General features: G+C 44.9%; 1 protein-coding gene across 1 annotated transcript in view; it reads right to left on the reverse strand.

Annotated features, from left to right (window-relative positions):
* The window catches only part of LOC119170539 (sialin), a 35,258-nt gene that overhangs the window by 14,535 nt on the left and 5,059 nt on the right, over positions 1–15,664 (reverse strand). The window contains exon 3 of the mRNA XM_075887159.1: positions 8,817–9,000. Coding sequence (XP_075743274.1) covers positions 8,817–9,000 — 184 coding nt within the window. The remainder of the gene's footprint in view (positions 1–8,816; positions 9,001–15,664) is intronic.

Genomic DNA, 15,664 nt, shown 5'->3' on the forward strand with positions numbered 1-15,664 from the left:
CTGCAGTAGACTTTTGGAATACTGTAGCACATACCAACAGCAACACAAGAAAATCACATGAAAACATTCACAATTCCAATCATGGTGCTACACATGAACACACTCAGCATGTGTTTTACATGCCATGCTTGTGTACTGGTCAATAATATTATTCCAAGATGCTCTAGAAACAAACCCACATTGCAAACAGTTGTGATGATATTTTTTAAAATGCAAGCTTACAGCAATGTTATAAGTTTATTTTATGCAGTTTAGACACACAAAAGTACTGATTGAATCTATCAAAGGCTGAAAAGGAGAACAAGAGTAGAAACTTGGTTGAGTTGGTTTTGGTTCATGATGGCTTTAGTGCATGAACATAGAAAAAAAAAGGACAGAGTAGAAAAAGAGTGTGAATAAAGTATTAGGACGATCGAGACCAGGGACTGCTTTGAACGAATACAGTTTATTAGAAGAAGCGAAGTAGCACGAGCTCGCTCCAGGCAGCAGTCTTTTTTTTTCTTCTTCTGGCATTTGATAATGATATTTTATAGGCTCCCGCCCGCCCAAGTTGAAATGTGATAAGCTCTCACGGGCTATTTGAAACAACCTTCCATAGAGTATATGTGGTTCCCCGATCTTCTTAGAAGCTCATTTTTGCCTGCGCGAAGGAGACAAGCTCTTGTTATTCCGTCTCGCCCAGGGTAGAGTTTTTCAATCCGGCACATTTTCCAAAAGGTTCTTGGAGCATTGTCCTCAACCAACACGATGTCACTCTGTGAGAGTGGTTTTGCTTGCTGCGTCTTGGCTTTGACAGTAGCTCCTATTTCCTTGATGTATTCTTGATGCCATCTTTTCCATCAAGCGCGCACGAGTTTGCGTCTGCGTCGCCATGCGTCTTCAATGTCACTGTTGTACAGTCTTGTTTGTCCGTCTTGAAGCTGTCGCCGTCTACCTATGATGCCTGACGGCGTTAGTGGCATTGGCTCGTCAGGTTCTCCATATACGTAAGTCAATGGTCGATTGTTGATTGTTCTTTCAACTTCTGCTACAATAGTGCGTAGCTCCTCTACCGAAGCTGTGCTTTTCGATATTATTTTTCGCATCGACGTCTTCAAGCTTCTTATGAGGCGCTCGTAAAATCCTCCCCACCATGGCGCGCACTCGGCTATCGTTTTCCATTGAATTTGTTGGCCACTACAGTAATTCTTTAAGACCTCGTTTTTAATTGTTTCGAGCATTCTGTTGATTTCCTTTCCAGCTTTTATAAATGTTTTGGCGTTGTCCGAGTATATTATTGCTGGTATTCCCTGTCGAGCTGTAAATCGTCGGAATGCTTGTAGAAAACTTGACGATGACAAATCGTTGGTAACTTCCAAGTGTACTCCTCTTGTTGCCGCGCAGGTGAATATCAGTACATATTGCTTCACAATCTGGTACTTGTCCTTTGCGTAAAGAGGTCCTGTGAAGTCAACTCCCGTAACTTTGAATGGCTCTGCTTCAGTGACTCTGTCTGCCGGAAGTGGAGGTATGTCTTGAGTCGCCGGTCTGGAGTTATGCCTCTTGCAGACGACAGATTTATTTAGAAGTCTTTTCGCTGCTTGTCTACCCTGCAATATCCAGAACTTGATTCGAAGTTGCACTAGCGTCACTTGCACTCCTCCGTGTGATACCATTTTATGCACGTGACGTATTAGCAGTTCCGTGAAATGCTAATCCTTTGGAATTACCATTACGTGCTTGTTGAATTCTTGGCTGCACTGCAATCGTCCCTTCTGTCTGATGATTCCATCGTCATCAAGGTAGACTTCATGTCCATTAATTTCAAATGATTGAGTGTTTGAATAGGCCTCACCCTTTGTTTGTCTCAGTGATATTTGGGTCTGTCTTATCCAGTATTTCTCTGCATTTGTTACCTCTTTTCCTGTCAACGGCCCTTTGTGATTTTCCTTTCTTGTGTTGTTTATGAATCTGAACACCCATGCTGTCACTCTTATAAGCCGTCCGTATGATGAATACTTTTCGATTTCCAAGATTGGCTCAATTTCGGCTCTTCCCATGCATTGGTGACATTGTGTTTTATGCTGGTCTTCCACGTCTGTATTTGTGCCAATTATGCTTACTAAGTTCATTTACAGTGATGTTATCCATTCTGGACCGTTCCACCATAACTTTGATGTTATCAATGCCTTTGCGCTTATTCCTCGTGTAAGTAGGTCAGCAGGGTTGTCGTCACTTTGAACGAATGACCAGCTTGCTTGAAGTGTTTTTTCTCTGACTTCTGCGATTCTGTTGGCAATAAACGAATCCCTTTTGCTTGTTCTCTTGATCCAGTGAGGCACAATCATTGAGTCCGTCCAGCAGTGTATTTCCTGAATTCTTTCGTTGAAGTGACCTTTGATGTAGTCGCATAATCTTGATGCTATCACCGCTGCCATCAGTTCATGTCGCGCCAATGTCAGCTCTTTAATTGGAGCTACGCGGCTTTTTGTTGTTACCAGCCTTGATTCTTTGCTTCCATCGTGGTATACTGCTATCAAGTATGCTGCCGCTCTGTATGCTAATGGGCTCGCGTCGGCAAATACATGCTGCTTGTATGCTTGTACTGGTTGATTCTTGCTTGCGTAGCATCGTGGGATTTCTAAAACTCGAAAGTCCTCCACTTCAGACATAAGGTTCTTCCATTTGTCGCATTCATCTTTAGGGAGCTGGTCGTCCCACGTGACGTTCATTTTCCACAGTCTCTGCAGTTCTATTTTCGCACGTACTGTGAATGGCGACAACAAGCCGAGTGGGTCAAATATCTTTGCTGTGGTTTGTAACACAGCCCTTTTTGTCAAGTACGTTGTATCTGTTAATAAATTCCACTTTTCTATAGGGAAGCAAATCATGTCCTTTGAGTGTTTCCATATCAAGCCCAGAAGCATTGTAAATCCTCTAGATCAAATATCTATGTGAGAATTGTCCCTTTCGTTTTCATCAATTATTTTGTTTAATCGCTCTTCATTGGATGTCCATTTTCTCAAATTCATCGCTGCCTCTCTGAACACTTGCTTTGCCTCTTTGTACAACTTGACTGCTTCATCAAGCGTTGCTGCTCCCAAAATGACATCATCTACGTAGATCGCTTTCTGCAGGGTCCTTATCGTATCAGAAAACTGGTCTTCCACTTGTTTCAAATGGTGTTTAATTGTAGCTGCCAGTATAAACGTGCTTGGTGTTGTTCCGAACGTTACTCTTGTCATGCGCCATGTTTGCACTTCATTCATTAACCTTCCTTCAGCATCATGCTTCCACCATAGAAATCTGATTGCATCTCTATCCTCTTCGTGTATAGAGATTTGTAGAAATGCCTTTTGAACATCTCTAACTAATGCCACCTTTTCTTTTCGGAAATTAATTAGCAGCGATAGCATGTCCTCATTCGAATTGGGTCTTGCCTCTAGGTTCTCGTTTAAAGACATGCCTTTTCGAGAATGTGATGAGGCGTCAAACACTACTCGAACCTTTGTTGTGGCTCGGTCCTCTCTAATGATCGCATGATGTGGCATGATGTGGAAAGTGCATTTGGCTGTTCTGATGGCTCTTCGACCTCCTCTGCGACTCCTAATGCTATATACTCTGATATAGCTCTGTCGTAGCGATACAGCATGTCTTCATTTTTCTGCAGCCTTTTAGTCAGTTGCTGTAGTCTTTTTATCGCATTTTCCTTGTTGCTTTCCAAGTTTACTTCCTGTTTCCATGGCAAGCTGACTTGATAGCGACCATTTTGTTGTACAATCTTGCGCTCGAATTCTTTGACCACTTCATTTCCAGTGTTATCCGAACTATTTCTTGTGATCCCCATTGACTCCAGGCTTCAGAACTTCTGTAGCTCTTGCTGGAGTTCTGTCTCCGCAGCTTCGACCTTCAGAACCATGACTGCTTGATTATGTGTTAGTTTTGTCTCGCTCTGCTCTGACGGCCCTTGCAGTACCCATCCCAGTATAGTTTCTACAGCCATCAGTCTGTCCTCGATTCTTTGAGTTATACCAGTAAAGAATTCCCAATAATAGTCTGAGCCGATCAGTAGTTCTACAGAATCTGTTGCAGTCGTCTTGGTCCTGTGATCAGCCACTTGCATATTTAGCTGTTTCATTTTCTCGTTGAGTTTTTTAGTTGGAGTGGGTAAACAACTGTGCGAGGTGAGGTCGACTTGTAACGCTTCAAACACTGTTGTCGTGCTTGTTTCTCGTGATCCTACAGTCACTTGCACCACGTTCATTAGTTTGACCTTTTCATCTCCTCCAAATGAACCAATCGTCAGCCTTTCCTGTCGCAACACCTTTGCACCTATTTTTTCGCTAATCCTGCTTCAATAAATGAACGTTGACTTCCGCTGTCTAATAACAAACGGCAATGTCGGCCACATGTTTCTCCTTCTACGCATGCTACAGCCGTCTGCAAAAGCACAAACTTATGCTTGATGTTTTTGGTTGTGTGTAGTGTAGACGTCGTCGCTTCGGCTTGCGCTGTCGAGATAAGCTCTGCTCTTGTTTTTTGCATCACCGTTCTACACACTGACGTGGCATGTCGTCCCTTGCATTGCTTGCATTTTACTTGTGCCTTGCAAATGCGTGCAGTGTGGTTTGGTCGCGTGCATCTGAAGCATGCTCTATTTTCGGTAAGCATAGCTTTCTTTTCATCCATTGGAATGCTCCTACGACAGTTTTCGGTTACGTGGGTTTTCTACTTGCAGAATAAGCATATTCTGTCTGCTGAGCTATAGAAGCTTGAAGTTGTGCGCATCTGTCCGCAGTTCTCTCTTGGTTTTGCAGTTATCCTCTCTGTTCACGTTGTGTTTCTTCACGAAAAGTCGCTTGCTCTCTTAAGAATAACATAAGCCTGCCCAGCTTTTCATCGCACGCTTTTCCCGTTGTGTTGTTTTGCTCGCCAATTTCTGAAGCTGAGCTGTTTCTCATAGCCTCTTTTGACTTGAACTGCACTGATAATTCTGGTGGAATTGCTCTTTTCAATACCGGTAACAACATCGACGCATAGCTCTTGGTTTCCACTTTTAGTGACTTGAGTGCCAATATGTTAACTTGTACTCTCTGTACTAGCCTATTTAAGTCATCGGTATCTTGAACAGACCTCACTTTCTCCAAACTCAATAGCTCATTCATGTGCATTTCAATGGTATGTTCTCGATTGCCGAACGTTTTTTGCAGTATTTTGATTGCGTCATCATAATTTTCCTCTGCCGAGTACTGAAGTTTTTCAATAGCAGCCGCCGTTTTTCCGGTTAGTGATGCTAACAAGTAATTGAACTTCTGTCCCTTGCTCATGTTCAGTCTCAGGTAAACTGCCGACTCGTACTGAGACGAAAAGCGGTTCCAATCCAAAGTTTTTCTCCCAAACTTTATCATTTCAAGCTTTGGTAGCTTAACTAGTTCCGTTGCTTCTTGTCCTGTATTTGAGGGTGTCACCTGCCTTGTCCTATCGCTTAAATCCGATTGCTCAGGCTGCCGAAGTCTGCATTCTATTGCAGATAAAATCGTCGTTAATTTCATGTTGTACTTTATGACGCTTTCGAATTCAGCTTCGGCATTGTCTTCTGTTAGAAACTTTTCCATTTGCTCGTTAGTGCTCTTGAGACTGTCGCTTATTGCTTTAATCTGCGCCTGCGTTGTAAGCAGCTGCTCCCGGTTAGCTCCATCATTAATTTTCTGCTCGGCTGTGTTAATCAGTCGCGTGATCTGGGAGCGAAGCGCTTTTCTTTTCTTCGATATCACTTCTTTGCTCATATTGAGGCGGTTACAATGACTCCTTACTTGTCAATTGTTCGTTCTGATGCTCGTACTGTCCACCGTGGTCTCGTCACTCGATCCAGGTCGATTCTCTGCTCCTCCGTCGTTTTCTTCTCTGCTGCTTCGTGGCAGGTTGACCTTTCTTGCCGGCGAGGAGGTAGTATCCTGGTTCACAGCATCATTATTAAGACAATCGAGACTAGGGACTGCTTTGAACGAATACGGTTTATTAGAAGAAGCGAAGTAGCACGAGCTCGCTCCAGGCAGCAGTCTTCTTTCTTCTTCTTCTGGGGTTTGATGATGATATTTTATATAAAGCAGATAACGAAGGCTCATATCTTGAAAAGAGTCAATCACGTGTTAGACTTATGAGCATGTGATTAAACAGAGACGAAGCACAGCACACTCTTTCAATAAATTGAGTTGCAAACACTTACTTAAAATTGAATTGCAATTATACATAAACACTGCCTGAAAAAGTTCCTAACTTTCATGTAGTAGTAGCACATACATTTTCAAACGACCACAATCTTGACCCTTTTGACAAACGTGACTTCTTAGCTGAGTTTTGAAGGCCTTACATCGGTAGATAATCTCTTTTATATATCTCTTTTATATCCATGCATATTTTCCCACGAATTAATGAAATTGCACTTCTTATCATGGCAGATAAGCAGCTGCTTCAAAGCCATTGTCCTGTTGCATGTCTTTCACCTTGTATTGTCTACCAGCTTTGCCACGTGGGAAGTACGTCCTATTTGTTGGCATGACATACAAAAAACTGATGTTTCCACACTGTACCCATGCCAATTGCTTGAATTAGTGTCACAAACATCCTCAATCTGTGTCAGCGTGCCACTGGTATACCTCAAAAAGTGCATACTGCAGTCAAAGCATATATGGTGGTTTTAGAGTGACCATATCGAGAATTTCATAATTTTTGTGAGACTTACAAGATGATGCATTAAAGCAAGGTGCACTGAAGTATCGGGCATGGCCAACGTAATTCCTGGCACTGTAAAAAAAAAATTAAGGCAGCTTAACACTGCAGTGTTGCCAAGCCTGAGGAAGTGCGAAGTCAGGCAGCCTTCTTCGTTTCTCTTCAGTTTTCCATTTCTTTCTTCCTTACTTTCTTCCTTGTTTCTCATTTTCCATTTTTGTGTTTCTCTCTTAATTTCTCTGCATCCATTTGTTTCTCTTCCTGGCTATTTCTATCTTTCATCCTGTTTTTTTCCTTCTTTTCTTTATTTCTAGTTCACGCTTACTTCTTTTTCTCTTTCCATTTTTACATGCCGTTTTGCCAGTGTAACGCAAAGCACACTAGTTGTTTTTTGCAGATGATGAAACTTGAAGAACAAGAGGAAGGAGACTTCTTTTCGGCACAAGCATGTTCAGTATGCTCCACATAGAGTGTTATGCCAAGAGATGACAACAGCATACTATAACGCACGACAGCACAGCCCCCAAACGTCTTCACTCTTAAAAGCTTGGTGCAGCGCCAAGATCACTGTCATGCTGAGGCCCCTGTAATGCCATGTATTACAACATTTTTTCTCAAAGTCACTTCACCCACGAAAATAATCACTCAGGAATACTGTGCTTGCTTGATCAGCTTTTACCACATTTTCTACACATTTGCTCCTTTCCATCTTGACACAAACGATTATGATATCTGTAAGGATTATTGTTAAAATGAGATTATTACACACAATCATCAGAGACCAGTACCGTGTTGCTCGCACTCTAATGGCATCGATGTTCACTATGTCATTCTTTGATTCGCTGCTATGTATAGTACGCGTGCATACCCTGAGGTTGGGTCAAGTAATTATTGCTGGTGGCCATAGATGTGCACAGGGTTGCCCTTCAGTGGGGTACAAAGGTTTATCAAAGCTCCCCACTTCCTTATTAAGGCAATGTGTAAGGCAGACTTTACACCCCCCCTCCGCACCCTATTACTTGACTAAGGGGGCGGCTGTCCCTCTGCCCCGATGGGGGGGCTTCATGTATACGCTTATGCTGGTGTCAAGCAGTCACTTTTGATCGCAACTGGGCCTGATCAGGATAATTTACTTCTTTACCCAAGCTGCAGAAGGGAGCCAATCACTTTTGAGCATTTCGGTGAAAATTGGTCCTAACCGTGATCAGCAGTACACTGTGTGACATTGACATGATAAGACCCACACTTACCAGCTCAGGGCAAGACAAAGGTAGAGTAATATACAAGAATAGCACTAATCTCAATGAGGGTCCACTTGAAAATTGATATTAACATGTAGTACACACCTAGGTATCCTAAAGCTACACGGTGCAAGAGATGCTAGTGGGAGGCTCCATATTGAATTTGACATCAGTGGTTTTTAACATCCACCTACATACATATATAGGTGGATGTGCCCACTTACCAACATAGATAAGTGGGCACTTTCACATTTCAACTTTTTAAAAATGGAACTGTGAGAAAACAAGAAAAGTTAAGAAAAACAGGAGAAATATAAGTGGGCTCCCATGCAACCTATTCTATGGTCCAGGAGTAAACGTTGTCCCCCGAGCAGTTTTCTCTTTTCTTCTTATTACACATTACTTAAGTATTTGACACTTTAAGTACAAATGGAATACATTTTACTTTTCTGTTACTTGTTCGCACAGGTTATCCCCTCAGTTGTCACATTTAGAACAGTATGCATAAAAGGTAATTTGAACAGGTATGGAAATTTCAGCAGTATGCACCCACAATGATAATCGAAGTTATGCAATGGCATTCACAAAACAACCCCCCCACCCCCCCACATCTTTAACCCTACATTATTGTCCATATTCTTCCGTTGTACCCAAGAAAGAATGACGTGTGAAGTACAATAGTATGCACATTTCTGCAGTTCTTTAATAAAATGTTAGTATGTTATAGCTCATGGCTAGGCCATGAAGGGACGTGTACGATACAAGATTGTGTCCAAAGCATTCAGTCTGGTAGCTGTTGCCACACTAGCTTTACAGCAATGCTTTTTCTTATCAATGGTAAAAACGGTCCCCGAATAGAATACGCACCTGTGATATAGAATACTGAAGGCCAGCCACCAGCAAAGCCATACTGGCACAGCAGAGCAGAGACAGGCAATGTCACAGTAGTACCGAGAATGCTGCCAAGTGTACTGATGGCAAGAAGAAAGCTGCGTTCTTGCACGGGTGACCAGCGAGCCATGATGGCAAACATAGATGGAAAGGTCACACCCTGCAGACAGAAATGTAAGCAAATGTCAGGAAACATGGAAAGGAAGAAACTAGGGCTTCAAACACACAAGTTGAATGCAACACACCTTGTACATGACAGCGTACAAATGACTAAACACATTGTGTGCACTTCAGTATGTCTTTTCAGGCCATACTTGTATATCTCATTTAAGGTAAGCATAACTCTTAAGTCCCTCAAGCAATTAATTTATGCAGTGAATATAATATTTTGGCTATTGAAGAATACAATGAATAGAGATTGAATCAAAGCACACAAAGAATGCAGCATTGAGCACTCAGAGGTACCTGGCTGCATGTACTTAATGTTTCAATGTAAATGGTGATGCCGAATGTCACAAGTGATGCACCTGCAAATACCGAAGGTTAATCAATGGTTTATGTCAATTGTTTAGAACCCCATCAATCTAAATCAGCAGTAACAAATATGGCTGCATGATATTGCCGCGAGGAGTATTGAGGATAGTGTTGCGCGTGCCGGCGGTATCGGCATGCACAACGTGGACACAGAACACAAGACCTGGGACTTAATTCTGCCTTACGTGGTCTTCGTCTACAACACCGCGGTGCAGGAGACCACTAAAATGACACCATTTAATCTCGTCCATGGGAGGGATGCCGTTACTACCCTGGACGCCATGCTGCCTAATGTCACCGATGAAAACAACCTAGACGTGGCCACCTACCTTCAGCGCGCAGAAGAAGCCCGGCAGCTTGCTCGTCTGCGCATAAAAGACCAACAGCGAAACGAAGCAAGACGCTACAACCTGCGGAGACGTGATTTAACATACAGGCCAGGTGACATAGTCTGGGTTTGGACGCCCGTTCGCCACCGAGGATTAAGCGAAAAACTCATGCGCCGTTATTTCGGCCCATACAAAGTCATCCGTCAAGTGGGTGAAGTGGACTATGAAGTGGTCCCTGATGGGGCTTGCTCATCCCAACGACGCCACGCCCTGGAAAACGACCTTTGGCAATCGAAGACTACTTGCGCCATACAGAGTACTTGTCCAGCCGTTCTCCATCACCGCCATCCCCACGCTTCACGTCACCGAACCGCAGCAACAACGAACGAAGAAGGCCCCCAAGCCCCCAAGGGGAAACTAAAACCAGCAACTTTTGGAGGTGAGGTTGCTTCAAGAGGAAAAGCTGAAGACCCTCCACCGACGACCATATATGACGACAGCACATCATCTACGACGACGACGACGCACAACAACCCAAGCCGCGAGACGAAGCAAAACGAAGCAACAAGACGAAGCCGTGACCCGAACCCAAAACCAACGCGCAACTCCAGCCCACGTGCCACCGATTTTGAAGTATCTATCGACGGCCACCCGGTAACTGCCTTGATTGACACAGGAGCCGACTACTCGGTCATCAGCGGGCCATTGACAGCACAACTGAAGAAGGTTAAGACGGCTTGGGACGGCCCGCAGATCCGCACAGCGGGAGGCCACCTCCTCACCCCATCGGGGCGATGTACTGCAAGGGTGACATTCGATGGTCACACATACCTTGCCACTTTCTTGGTGCTCCCACAGTGCTCCCGTGACGTCATTCTCGGCATGGACTTCTTGACTCAACATCACGCGGTTATTGACCTGGCGTCCAGATCCATCAAACTTTCCTCGGATCAAGCCATAAATTCATACTCGGCACCACACAATCGCGCAGCCCTCCGTGTGCTCGAGAATGACGTGAGCGTCCCACCCCGATCAACGACCCTAATTCCCGTAACCACTGGTACTGCCGAAAATGCTCATGGCGTCGTCGAAGGTAACATACAGCTTTTGCTTGGCCGTGATATCGCAATCGCAAGAGGCATTGCGGACTTTCGGAATGGACAGGGCCCAGTGCTGCTAACAAATTTCAGCCAAGAACACCGTCACCTGGCAAGAGGCACGACCATTGCCTTTCTCGATGAAATCGCGGAAGTCAGTGACACCCTCGCCCTCTCGAATCCAGCGACCATCACCCCACAGACCCACAACTCGCAGCTGTCATTCGACATTAACCCTTCCTTGCCTCAATGCAAGCAGCAACTGCTCCAGAACCTCCTTCGACGTTATGACGACTGTTTCGCCTCTTCTTCACAGGTCCGGTCTTCACAGGTCTCTGGCAAAGCATCGAATCATAACACAAGAAGACATCCGCCCTCTCCATCAAAGCCCTTATCGTGTGTCGGCACGTGAACGTCAGGCCATCCGAGAGCAAGTTGAGGAAATGTTACACGACGATGTAATTCAGCCATCGAAAAGCCCATGGGCGGCACCAGTCGTCCTTGTCAAAAAGAAAGACGGAAGTCTTCGGTTTTGCGTCGATTACCGACGGTTGAATAGTGTAACCAAGAAGGACGTGTACCCTTTACCAAGGATCGACGATACCCTAGATCGTCTTAGTGATGCAAGGTACTTCTCGTCCATTGATCTGAAGACAGGGTATTGGCAAATTCAGGTTGATGAAAGAGACCGAGAAAAGACCGCCTTCATCACGCCGGATGGATTGTATGAGTTCAAAGTGATGCCATTTGGACTTTGTTCCGCTCCAGCCACCTTCCAGCGTCTAATGGACACAGTACTGGCAGGTCTCAAGTGGCAAATATGTCTCGTATACCTGGACGATGTGGTCGTCTTTGCCTCCAACTTTAGCGACCACCTGAAAAGACTCCGGACGGTACTGGACGCAATTAAGTCATCAGGGCTGACACTGAAGCAAGAAAAATGCCATTTTGCCTATGAAGAACTACAGTTCCTTGGCCATGTTATAAGCAAAGATGGCGTAAGACCAGATCCCGAGAAGACAGCTGCTATCGCACAGTTTCCTCAACCGCAAGATAAGAGAGCAGTGCGCTGATTCTTAGGACTGTGCACCTATTACCGACGCTTCGTCAAGAACTTCTCACACATTGCTGCCCCTTTGACGCAGCTCACCAAGTCGGACGCCCCTTTCGAATGGAAAGCTGAGCAACGTGAGGCATTCAAAGAACTTCAACAACGTTTACAGTCGCCGCCTGTGCTGGGTCACTTTGATGAAAATGCCGAAACTGAGATACATACAGACGCCAGCAGCATCGGCTTAGGTGCCGTTCTCGTTCAGAAGCACAAGGGCTGCGAGCGCGTCATCGCGTATGCAAGCCGCTCACTGTCGAAAGCGGAAGTGAACTATTCCACGTCTGAGAAGGTGTGTCTTGCGATAGTATGGGCCACCTCAAAATTCCGCCCATAATTATATGGCAGACCCTTCAAGGTCGTAACGGACCATCATGCGTTATGCTGGTTGGCCAGTTTGAAAGACCCTTCTGGCCACCTTGCTCGATGGAGCCTACGGCTTCAGGAGTTTGACGTGAAGGTAGTCCACACATCTGGCCGTAAGCACTCCGACGCAGACTGCCTCTCAAGAGCCCCTGTCGGCGCACCACCAGGCCATGAAGACGACGATGCCTTTCTTGGGCCTATTAGCAGCAGCACCTTTGCATTACAGCAGCGCTCAGACCCGATCCTACAACAGTTGATCAACTACATCGAAGGAAAGGCCTCCATACCGCCTGCACTGTTCAAGCGTGGGATATCCTCCTTCTGTGTGCAAAACGGGGTGGTAGTTAAAAAGAACTTCGCACCGAATAAGGCAGCTTACCTTCTTGTCGTCCCAAGCAGCCTCAGAGAAGAAATTTTACAAGCGTTGCGTGACGAACCCACTGCAGGCCACCTCGGTTTTACACGCACACTCCACAGAATTCAAGAACGATACTACTGGCCCCACCTCTCCTCAGATGTTGCGCGGTACGTCAAGAGTTGCCGCGAATGTCAGCGCCGGAAGAGACCTCCAACAAAACCAGCTGGATTTCTCAAGCCAATTGAACCCCCGTCGAGACCATTCCAACAGATTGGTATGGACCTGCTTGGACCTTTCCCCACGTCAACATCCGGTAACAAGTGGATCATAGTGGCCACTGATTACCTTACCCTATACGCTGAAGCTAAGGCCCTCCCGAACGGCACAGCCGTAGAAGTTGCCAAATTTTTTGTCGAATCAATTCTCCTCCGTGATGGCGCACCTGAGGTTTTAATAACAGACAGGGGAACAGCGTTTACGGCTGATCTTACTCAGGCAATCTTACATTACAGTCATACAGATCACCGAAGAACAACTGCGTACCATCCGCAGACAAATGGTCTCACGGAACGCTTGAACAAGACCATTGCCGATATGCTCGCTATGTACGTGGACACAGAACACAAGACCTGGGACTTAATTCTGCCTTACGTGGTCTTCGCCTACAACACCGCGGTGCAGGAGACCACTAAAATGGCACCATTTAATCTCGTCCATGGGAGGGATGCCGTTACTACCCTGGACGCCATGCTGCCTAATGTCACCGATGAAAACAACCTAGACGTGGCCGCCTACCTTCAGCGCGCAGAAGAAGCCCGGCAGCTTGCTCGTCTGCGCATAAAAGACCAACAGCGAACTGACGCAAGACGCTACAACCTGCGGAGACGCGATTTAACATACAGGCCAGGTGACAAAGTCTGGGTTTGGACGCCCGTTCGCCGCCGAGGATTAAGCGAAAAACTCATGCGCCGTTATTTCGGCCCATACAAAGTCATCCGTCAAGTGGGTGAAGTGGACTATGAAGTGGTCCCTGACGGGGCTTGCTCATCCCAACGACGCCGCGCACGACAAGAAGTGGTACACGTCGCCTGTTTGAAGCCCTATCATGCGCGCTAAAGGAGGCTCCCTGTTTGCATCTCTTGTTTTGTTTATGTGTGCGTGATTCGTGCTTATTTGCCATTTACTTTCGCACAGGCTGTCCTTTTGTTTTGGTTTTATTTTAAACAAAGCATCGGGTCGATGCTTACGTTGAGGAGGGGAGCAATGCCGTGAGGCGTATTGCGGATAGTGTTGCGCATGCCGATACCGCCAGCACGTGGCCTTATTGTGGTCCAGGATGCACCGCGACTCATCTGCGAAGATCATGGCCCGCACGTCGACCATTCGTTGATAACGAGATAGCGCCAGACGCTACGACGACTGTATCTCGGATGGTGAACGCGCCTTGCGTTCCAGTAGGACATTTCTGTTACCCGACGGCCGTCGAACGCGCTGTTCGCCTCCCGCTAGGCCGGTGTGTCTGTTTTCCTTTAGTGAGCGCAAGTCCGCCAAATAAACGGATCTCTTTCTATTTCTACTAACCTCCCAGTCTCCTGTCTTCGGGCTACCCTCACTCTTACGTGACAATATTATCATGCTGTTCTGATATTTTTCACACCTCAAGCCTATATTCAACATGACCGCTTTAACTGCACATAAATTAATGGTATATAAAAGTATTCCCAGCTTAGATCCCTCAATTATAAAATGCTGGCTCAATAACTAAACAGCTAAGCTAATTAATTGTTGAAAGCTCCCCCAAGAACGGCTGTGCTTGAGGTGCACTAACATGAACAGCACAGCTGTATTCAGCAGCGTCGCTGTGGCAGAAACACTGAAAACAAATATTTCAGACATGCGTAAAGCTACTAACTTCTTTGTATAGCACGTGTGTACATTGGGATTTTTTTAACCCACCTCATCCCAGTGCTGTCTATTTCATGGCGGAACTGCTAGAAGTGACAGGCATGAGCTGCTGACTCATGGCTATGCAACATGAGCATAGTTATTTTAATGAGGCTGCAAGGCTAAGTGAGTGATGTTATTTAATAATTAACAGACAGAAAACTGGCAGAGGAAGACATTTGTGAGGGTTAATGTTGAAGCTTGGGCGTGATGGTAAAGCATCGGAGGAAACATAGGGCAAAAGAACATGAAGACACGTGCTGTGTCGCCCTTCGTTGTCCTTACCTTCTTTTGCGCTGTGTTCCCTCCGATTTGTAAGAGGCAAAGGAACAATGAACAAACCCTGCCATGCCTCCATTAAATATTCATACTCTCTTTGTGTATTGTGTCTTAGATGTTCTTTCTTTTAGTTCTTTCATCCAAGTTTTTAATCTGAAACAATATATATGTGCACCAGTGTGTAATTTAGTGATACATCCTTGGTTCTTCAAACTGCAAGACTCAGTTATTACGTCCCTCCCACACTGTTACTGAAGACAGAAAAGGACAAACATTTAAAAAGAACATATTCACATATTTCACCATAGTTCTTTATATTTTCCCACACCTGTTTATTCTTTGTTGGTTGGTGCTGAACATCACATAATCCTTTTGTAGTGATTCATTATCCTTTAAATTCAATGTTCACAGATAGCTGGTTCCAACACCCAAGTTATAAATGAAGCAGCCATGTAAATGACCACTTTATTCTGGCTCAAATCAGTGCCTGGTCACGTAATAATAATATTAACTCTATGCACAACTACATGGTATGTACACATATGAATTTTTCAGCATGATAGAGATAGATAACACACTTATTGCATGCACTAGCATATATGTTTGCCAGGAGATATGAAAAGAAGTCACAGCTCGCAGGTCAAAATTTTATCAAGAATATGAGAGTGTTTCTAGCCATAACCTGCTTCAATTTGGAAGGTATTTATGTATACATATTGAGACTATTTGCAAATATTCTTATGTCTGCTGCTTCAAATTTATATTAGTAAAAATTGTCATTTTGTATCGGATCCTCCATTTCTTTTAAA

The sequence above is a fragment of the Rhipicephalus microplus genome, chromosome 2 (assembly GCF_043290135.1).
Source record: "Rhipicephalus microplus isolate Deutch F79 chromosome 2, USDA_Rmic, whole genome shotgun sequence".
NCBI lineage: Eukaryota > Metazoa > Arthropoda > Arachnida > Ixodida > Ixodidae > Rhipicephalus > Rhipicephalus microplus.